At 42.5% G+C, this 10,000-nt stretch overlaps 1 protein-coding gene and 1 long non-coding RNA gene across 3 annotated transcripts in view; one reads left to right on the top strand and one right to left on the bottom strand.

Moving 5' to 3' along the window:
- LOC119590127 (2-oxoglutarate-dependent dioxygenase FGSG_00048-like) overlaps positions 1-3,128 on the top strand; it is an 8,929-nt gene extending 5,801 nt beyond the window's left edge. For both annotated transcript variants that reach the window (XM_037938905.1, XM_037938913.1), the window contains exons 4-7: positions 273-406; positions 806-998; positions 1,935-2,154; positions 2,504-3,128. In XM_037938905.1, the coding sequence (XP_037794833.1) occupies positions 273-406; positions 806-998; positions 1,935-2,154; positions 2,504-2,702 (746 nt within the window). In that variant the 3' untranslated portion in view covers positions 2,703-3,128. The remainder of the gene's footprint in view (positions 1-272; positions 407-805; positions 999-1,934; positions 2,155-2,503) is intronic.
- Positions 3,129-4,379: 1,251 nt separating this feature from the next.
- On the bottom strand, positions 4,380-6,142 carry LOC119590141. Its single transcript, XR_005230243.1, has 3 exons — positions 5,977-6,142; positions 5,355-5,429; positions 4,380-4,934 (listed from the first exon to the last, which is right to left on the bottom strand). It is a non-coding gene; the product is annotated as an uncharacterized LOC119590141 (long non-coding RNA).
- Positions 6,143-10,000: the final 3,858 nt, after the last annotated feature.

Consider the following 10,000-nt stretch of genomic DNA (forward strand, 5'->3'; position numbering starts at 1 on the left):
AAAAGAAGATAATAATGAAAATTATAATAATAATGATAATGATAATGATAATAATAATGATAATAATAATGATAATAATAATGATAATAATGACAATAATGATAATAATAATAATAATAATAATAATAATAATAATGATGATAATAATGATAATGATAATAGTAATAGTAATGTTAATAATGATAACACCAATAATAATCACAATCTTAACAACAACAACAACGATAAAAATCACAAACAGACAAATAAAATAAGCCCGCGCCCTCACCCAGGCTTCGAAATGGGCCCCAAAATGGAGAGGCGACCGATTCCCGCCAAAACCGTTGCCGCCAGACTCTTCAACGAGGATAACCAATGGCCGACTGAAGATCCTGCGGGAGATGCCAATATGCCCAAATATTTCAGGGTACGGCATATATATATATATATATATATATATATATATATATATATATATATATATATATATATATATATTGTGGGTTTTTAGTTTTTAAGAATTAGAAGTGGTTATTGATATTCATTTGCATGCTTTACCCCCTATTCTGTTCTATTCTCTCTCCCTCTCCCCTTTTTTTTCTGTTTCTCTCTCCTTGTTCATTGCCTTTTCCCTCTCCTTGTTTCTTCCTTCTTCTCTTTCCTTGTTAATCCCTTTTTCTCTACTTCTTCCTCCCCTTTCCTCCCCCTTTCTCTCTCATTCTCCCTTTTCCCCTCTCATCCCCACCCCTCCCTTTTCTTCTTCCTCTCCATCTCCCTCCCCCTCTCTCATTGTTCCTCTCCCACCCTTACCTCCTCACCCTCACAGACATGGATGGAAGAATACCACCGAAAAATGACCGACGCCTCCTTAGAACTCCTGCGTCTCATTGCCGAAGGGTTCGAGGCGCCCACGGAGTTCTTCACGCCCATGTTTTCCGGGAATCACCTGTCTACGCTGCGCCTCATTCACTACCCGCCACGCCCGAACCCGCCGGAGGAAGCGCGTGATGGTGATTATGGTGAGTGGGCGTGGTGGTGGGGGGTAATGGGTGGTTGTGGTGTGATGGGTGGTTGGGAGTAGTGAGAGGTTGTAATGGGGGTAATGGGTGGTTGTGGTGTGAGAGAAGGTTGGGATGGGAGTAATGGGTGGTTTTGATGGGAGCTGTCAGAGGTTGTGATGGGGGGGGGGGAATGGGTGGTTATGGTGTAATGGGTGGGTGGGTGAGAATAATGAGTGGTCGTGATGTCTGAACGCGAAGGTTTTTTGAACACCGTTTGTCAGCAGATATCAAAGAGTGAGAGTGGCCTTAGTGCAGGTGAATGAAAGGGATCCTGGATTGTTGAGTTTATTACTGAAGGTAGATGAGTGACCTCAAAGAGACCCCCGTGTCCCCGTGGTCGAGGACGAGGTGGTGAAGCTGGACCCTGTGTTGCTTGATATGTCTGCCGCGTCTTTCTCTCTCCATCTCAGTCTGTTGAAACGTATCCTTTTATGCGGCGGCTCCCTTCGAGAGCAGATCATTATTTACGTCACAGAAAGCAGAACAGGGCACCCGCATCCCCCCAAGGAGGAAAGGCAGCTGCTGGGAACAAAGGTGTGAAAAGTACCATCCGGTCTTGCTTTGTATTGTTTACATGGTGTAGTGAATGGGTGGTTGGGATGTGGTAATAGGAGGTTGTGGTAGGGATAATGGAAGATTGTGATGGGAGTAGTGAGAGGTTGTGATGGGAGTAATGGGTGGTTGTGGGATTTATGGGAGGGAGTGAAATGATTCTAAAAAAGGAGAGGTGTTGGCATAGGAATGATTAAAAAGACAGTGCTATAGATAAATCAACATACAGATAACAAAGTACAAACAGAAGCAAATGATTGTATTAATAAAGGAGACAAATTCCATCAAAACAAGCAGAATAACGAGTAAAAATATCTAATAAATCCTCTATGTTTTGACCAGTGATCCAAACGGCCGAACACAGAGACACGGTGATGGTAACACTGTTGGCCACCTTCAAAAACTACCCTGGCCTTCAAGTGCGCTGGATAGACGACTCTCTGCTAGACGTCCCTCACCGTCCTGGCCATCTGGTGGTCAACATCGGCGCTCTCCTGGCCACCATAAGCGGAGGGAAGCTGAAGGCGACGCGACATCGCATCATCGACTGCTGCGGCGACAGGTACGACCGTTACAGATTCAAAGTCGAATTGTGAGGAACATGTATCCTCCGTTTAATGGATAAAATCCTTGAATATCAAGACAGGAATGCGATTTTTTTTCTTTGTTCTTGTAGTTGAAGTTGGTATATTCATGTAGTTTAGATATCCTTCGATTATATGTCTATCAGGGCCGGAATGCAATATCTTGTTCCTATATGTTTTATTTTATTTTCGTAACAAATAAAACAATAATTCTTTCTCCTGGAGTTCAAGCTATATAGAAACATTTTCCCATTCAGGTTCAAACAGAAAAAAAACTATCAACGGTCACACATTACTGTGCTTGAACCTTCGTTCGCTTTTACACAGGTTTTCAGTACCCTTTTTCTTGGAACCTCGCTACGACGCCAACATCAACGTGGTCTTACCCGGAGGAACGCCCGAACTGTCCAGCGACAAGAACGAAAACGTGGAATACGGTCCTTGGCTGTTTAAACTGACGACCAGATTCGCCGAGTACAGAGATCTGATCGAGAGGGCTTCCAAGGAGAGTATTCCTGCTTACTAAGTGGATTTAGAAATGTCATATGAATTATATGTTTTTTTTTTTCTTTTGGTTTATTCTTGGTGATATAAAAGAAATTGTAGGCATGTTTATTAGGAGGGATTTTAGTGTTAAAGGTATAAGGTGTTGGAGTGTCATGGTATTTCAGGTTACTGGCTTGTTTGATCTGTGTATGTAAGCCCTACCTATAGTATCTGATACACTAATCTATATGTTTTTGTGCTATACATTGCATATTAAATAATATAGTATAAGGGAAGGTGTGTATGGATGGTCACACTATCAAAGTTTTATGTAACTTACTTTAGGAGAATTAGAGGAGTGGTTGTAATAGATATGTAACAAATACTCCAGCATTACAGCTTCAGATTTGCATGATTCTGATAAAGTAATATCGAAACGTCAATTAAATATATTACAGTATGGAAATATTAATTTTCCTTTGTCATGTTTCTGCCTATCTGTTGAGCATGATTATGTAAATGGTAAATCACGGAAGGAATCAAATTTTGTAGAAAGGAGATCAGTTAATGCCATTAAGCTTTGAATTTGCAGCTGTAACAGTAACGCTCTGATTGAAAAGTAATGAAACCTGTAGAAATATTAAGTTTTATTAAGACAGTTGTACATTTCATCTAGCATGTTAAAACTGAGAACAAAGAACAGAAGTTGTACGTCATCACGACAGATAAAACGAAAGTACACAAAGAGTTTTTCATGTATGTGAAATAAAAGTACTAGGGTTGTCATCCATGCAGTCTAGAGATTCTCAGCCGTAGGTTAACGTGAAAAGATGTACTTAAAAGACATTGTTCTTGTAAACCTGAATGAGAAAAACCTCACAGTGAAAATTAAAACCGATATCAAATAAACACCAACCCAACGGCTGCGTCATAACAATTGGTCATTAAACGTTAATAACCGACGCGTCATTAAACGTACGTTGAGCAATGCAAGTGTAATTACCTGAACTCGAGGGCGTTGGACTTCTCGACGACGCTGTTGAGGTCGAAGATCTCGGCGTCAGGCTCGACCATCACCATCCCTTGCCTATCCGCAGGGAGGAAGTTGACGGCTGTGTCGCGGCTGAGGTCCGGCGCCGGGTGTCCTTCGCCGACTTCCACAGGAACCTCCTCCGCGTCCTGGTCAACCCTGTTCAAGGTGTAGGCAGCGCTGAGGGGTGCCGGCTGGAACGAGGGGGGGTCGTGGCGGGGGAAGGTTATGGGGCGGAAGTCGAAGTTACGGCGACTCATGGTCCTCGACGCCTGTTGCCCCGCCCAGGTGTCGGAGGGAAGGGCCTAGCGCGGAAGAGGGGCTGTTAGGGGTTTGTGAGGATGGTATGGTATGGATTATTTCAGGTGTGGCCTTTGAAAGGAGTCATTAAGAAGTAGTATACAGTAGTTTTACAGAAAAATAGAGCATAAACATCAACAGCAAGGTATACTGTTCTTTCTTACCTTTTATTCCATGATTCAATTTGCACTGAATACTCGACGTTTGTATATTAGTTAATTAAACTTTGACGGTGAGGAACTTCATGCCTTCCTCTTCTGGAAACATGACTTCAATACTTTAGCAGCAATAATAACTTATGAGTTCTCAATCGCGCTCCTCTTGTATAAAAATAAAACATGAAAACAGGACAATTACATACACGGGTGAAAGAAAGCGAGACAAAAACTACACATCTGGTCTTTATTTAGATTTCTTTTTTTTACAGATTAATCAACCAATAAAATTCACAGTTAAAGATTCATAATGATCAAATAGATGCTCATTGTTAATTACATATCACGAGTAACCGTGAAAAATTAATACAAAGGAAATACACAAATAATACTAAAAGAAAACAGGCAGATCTAGGCGGGAATATTCCACAGATGAAATGAAATAACGTGTAAAAACAGACAACAAACAGACATGCTGTGGAAAAGTGTTCGAGTGAACGAAGGAAGTCAGTTCATTCACAAGCCAGTCGTGTTCGAGGTAACAGTGTATTTCTTCAAACGACAGACACAATCATAAGTTAACGAAAAACAGGAAAATATAGTTGGGCTATCATTTATACATTTTTGTTTGTTTGTGTTGAAATGCTGCAGCGTTGATAAGCAAAACGCTTAGGGCACTCTCGTGGCAATGCCCTGTAAGGGCATTGCCACGAAGCTGTTTTTAATGGTGACTGACCTATGCATTATGCTGTGAATCCTCTTTCTCGGCAGACGATTCATGTGCCTCCTGCAGGACAAAGGAAGGTGGAAGGAGGACGTAAGTAAAAGAACCCACTGATGTTCCGAACTCGATTATAATGCACGGACTGTAACCTTCATTCACTGATTTGGATTTGTGACAGTGAATGAAATTACTCAAATTATGAAATGCAGATGTAAAGCGACTGTGACCAGTTGCACAAATGTAGTTTATGCGTAGAATGAATATGGATGAATAAACGGGTCTATGTATAAAAACTTTGTTTATACATTAAAAGTATAGTTTATATATGAAATATAGCAGTATAAAAATAATATCTTATAATAAAAAATAGTCTAAGAATTATATCTGCAGTTTACACATACAACTAATATTTCATCCATGAAAGACTACAGCCATTTATATAAAAAAAAGGCCAATATACATAATAAAGAGAAATCAACGAACCTCATCGCTCTCAGTGGCTGCCTCAGCGTCATGGGCGTCTCCGCGGGTCACAGCGGTTAGAGATGGATGCCCGACCTAAAATATGGATACATTTTAGGTGTTTTTTGTGAACGAAATAAACTAGTTTGTTAGAAATGCTATTGTAGTCTCACATGACGCATGGCTTTAAGCGTTATACCGCCGTTGTGGATGATGTATGATGTCGTTTGTTAGAAAAGTTACTGTGGTTTCAAGTTATTATAAAAAAGTTGTTAATGTGGTTTCATATACCGTAAAATTATATAATTTAAACATGATAATAATTGCAATTTACGTGTTAATCCGCCGGTGGGATCGAAATAAAAGATTACATTTGAGGTCGTTGTAAGTGAAATAAAATACAGCCTTTAGAAGAAAGTTGTTATTGTGGTTTTATATAACGCAAGATGATAATTTGATTATAATCCACATAATCCTCAATGTCACCGCCACTGCCGTCCACATAATCCTCAATGTCGTCATTGCTATTAAATTTAATTACCGTCATACTAATTACCCTCATAATCATTACTGTCATTATCATTATTGCAGATATAGTTAATATACTAATTACCCTAATCATCACTGATGATCGTTATCTCACCTGTGCCCGAGCGCTGGGTGGGGCGTCTCCACGAAGAACGAGAGGAACCTGATAAAAAAGGAAAAAGGGAAAAGGGTGAATTCGAATTAGTAAATTTTATTGCACCAAATCGTGTCTTAGTAGAATAAAAAAGAAGTAATAAAAACGTAAAATAAAAGAATAGATGAGATAAAAACGAAAATAATAAAGAAGAGAAATATAAATAAATCAAAGAATAAATACTAGATAAAATAAGAGAATAAAAAAAAAAATAAACTAAAGGAAAAAAAAGAAGAAAGGAAAAACGAAAAAAGGGAAAGAAAAAAAAAGGGTTTGGAAGCTGCTACCTCGGGGATCATGGGGGCGAGTGCGCTCTCCTGCCTGTGTGGCCCAGGGTGGGCTGCTCGGGGGTCTCGCCGGGGGGGGCGGACATTGCCAATGCCCATCGAGACTCTTCCTCTCTCTCTCTTTCCTCTCTCTCTCTTCTCCTCTCTCTCCCTCTCTCTCTCTCTCTCTCCCCTCTCTCCTTTCCTCTCATCTCCTCTCTCTTTTCCATCTCCCCTCTTTCTCCTCTCTCTCTCTCTTCCTCTCTCTCTCTCTTCTCCTTTATCTTTATTTTTCAGCCCGGGAAGCCATTTTAAAACTAAGGAACTGTGAGCTTGTTTTTTTGGGCGAAAAAAACACCCCAACTCATCGATAAGGATATATGGTAAATTAAAAAAAAAAAAAAAACCCAAAGGAAAAAAAGGAAAAGCTCACAGATTTAGGAAAAAACCGAAAAGCCCCTCAACGGTTTTTTGGGGATTTTTATAATATTATATTAATATATATATATATATAATTATATAATGATATTTTCTGTTTTCCCCTTTTTTTTTATAAACATTTTGCAATTCATTACTCAAAGCATTCCAAATTCCTGAGGGATTTCACAGCACTGCTCTCGCACAGTATTTGCATTCAAAGGGAACCGCGCACACCACCGCGTGCCGCACATACACATACCCCACCACACCCTGGCGCACGCACATACAATACCCCACACACAACACACATGCCGCTGCCATACACATCACTCACACCCACACACACACACCACCCACCTGGCGCGCACGTACGCACCACATTACACCCCACACAACCTCACACACCCTCACACACACACAAAACACTCACATCACTCTACACATACACACACAAAAACACCGCACGCAGCCGTACACAGACCCCCACGCACACCGAACCACGCAGTACGTACGCAGGCACATGCGCACACACATACACACACCAACACCCCACGCCACACACGCACACACCACACACTCATATACCTCAATCACAACACCACATAAACACACCACGACGAACGTCACAGACACCCGCAACAGAACGCCGCACTACGCACCACACACACAACACCCACCGCACACGCACGCACACACACCACACGAACGCATGCACGTCCACGCACACCCGCACACACACACAGAAACCACGCACAACAAAACACACCAAAAACACAAGACGACTTCCACCTCCCCCCCTTGCTTTCAAGCCTTTATTTCTTTTTTAAAAAGGCATTTTTCTAAAGGTTTTTGAAACCCTTCTGCAAGTGGGCACACACACACACACACCCCAAACCCCTCCTCACCCACACCCACAGCGTACGTACGCTCGAAACACGCACACAACACACAAAACACCCCAACCACTCACCACCCACACACCACACCCCACCCACACACCCACACAAAAACCCAAACCTCCAAAACACACATCGGCGCGCACGCCCACCAACACGCGCGGCACGCACACACCTACACAAAACGCAAAAACCACACGCCGCACGCACGTCACAGACCACACGCCGCACACACACGCCCACACACCGACGCACGCAGTACCGACACACACCCGCACACACCGCACACACACAAAACCCCCACCCCACACACCACCGACACACACACACACACAACACACCCACACACACCACACCCACACAAACACTCACAAAAACGCACGCGCACGCCTACACACACGCGCGCCGCACCCCACACACACTCACACACGCACGCCCACGTAACAGACACACACCACGACCCACGCACACACCAACACACACACACACACACACACCGCCACACAAACACGCACACACACACACACACACACACCCACACACAAACCAACACTCACAACACAGGGACCCGCCACGCCTACACACACGCGCGCGCGCACGCACACACACCTTACACACACGCATACACACACGCACGCACGCACGTACACAGACACACACGCACGCACACACACGCACACACACACACACACACACGCGCGCCCACACACACACACACACATACACACACACATTCAAAAATACACACACATACATATACACACACTCGACGACACACTCGCATGTGGACACGATAATTTAACCTCTTTACCTGACGCCAATCCCCCCCTCGCGAGGCTCGGACTGCCAAAGCGAGAGCGCGCCCCTCTCCACAGACTTCTTGTGAAAAACGTTTTCAAAAAGAGAAAACAGGGCGAGGTCCGCAGCCGCTTTTGCCTCTAAGGAGATTTTTGCTCAGGCCTTGACCTCTCGGGAGACGAGGAGGACGATTCCCCGGGGATCTTCCCTGGAAGCAAAAAAAAAAAACATATTTCCACTCTTATCTAGAACAAAAAACTGTGTTTCATTCCAGTAGATAGGGGTTCCCGTGGATTCCGTATTCTGCCTTTTATTTAGCCCGGATATAGAACCTGCGACGTAAGGAAAAAAATATTCAAGCCCCACTGTAAAAACTTGGGAAAAAAATTTCTGTCGCTCTTTCTGGGTAAAAGGGCCCAAACATCGCAGAAATTGTCTTACTTCCTGGTGGGGGGGTGTCGCGAAAAAGGGGAGTAGTATGTTTGCCATGGATTTTTTTCACCGACTTCTAGTGTGTCATCAACATTGACTCACAGCTAGGCTACATGAGCAAGACGCCACGTGACGACCGTAATTACATTTGTCCCTTCTTGATTCGATTGACCGCCGGCAAAGGAAGCAACCCCCCTAACATTCCTTATTATAAGGTGGGAAAAAGAGATTTCCTTTTGGAAAATATTGAAAAAAAAAGGGTAAAAAATAAAAAAAAGGGTAGTCAGGTTTCTATCAACAATTGATGTGGGGGATTTTAAATATTCGGGGCTTCTGTCGCTCGTGAAAAATCCTGGCTCCACCTCTGTATAAGCCCCTTTTTTCAATATCTATTTTAGAAACACCGTCCTCAACATAAAGGATTGGGCATAACCTTCAAAAACGGGAAGGCGACTAACATTGCCCTTCGGAAGTATGATTATAATAAAATTTGTTTTTTATCTATGATTCTGTTAAAATAAAAAAAAAAATTGTGTAATACGTGTCTGTGATGTACCATTTAAATTTTTAAAAAAAAAAAAAAAAAAAAAATATATATATATACATTTCCCCTACCCGTTTGGAAATCCCGAGTAAAGCCGGGAAGTGGGGAGGATAAGGGGGGGGGCCGCGTGGCCACTCATACCGCATTTGTCTTGCCCCTTTGGGAAATCCCGGGACAGAGAAGAGAGAGGGAGAGAAGTGGAAAAGAGGAGGGAGTGAAGAAGAGACTAAAGGAGAGGAGAGAGAGAGAGAAAGAGAGAGAAGAGAGAGAGAGAGAGAAAGAGAAGAGAAAGTGAGAGAGAAAAGGGAGAGAGCGAGAGAGAGAGAGAAGGGGAAAGCGAAGAAGAAAGAAAAAGGGGAGAAAGATAGAGAGGAAAAAGGGGGAGAAAAAAAAGAAAGAGAGAAGAGAGAGGCAGAGAGAGAAAAAAAAGAGAAAAAAGAGAGGAAGGGGGGAAAAAAAAGAAAGGAGAGAGGAGAGAAAGAAAGAGCAAGAAGTAATACGAAAGGAAAAAAAAATAATGAGGCGCAAAAAAAATGAAAAAGGGGAAATAATCCTTTGCTCGAACGAGATAAGAAAAAAAAAAATAGAATAAATAAAAAAATAAAAAGCGAAAGTAAGACCCGTAAGTA

Source organism: Penaeus monodon, chromosome 3 (assembly GCF_015228065.2).
Source record: "Penaeus monodon isolate SGIC_2016 chromosome 3, NSTDA_Pmon_1, whole genome shotgun sequence".
NCBI lineage: Eukaryota > Metazoa > Arthropoda > Malacostraca > Decapoda > Penaeidae > Penaeus > Penaeus monodon.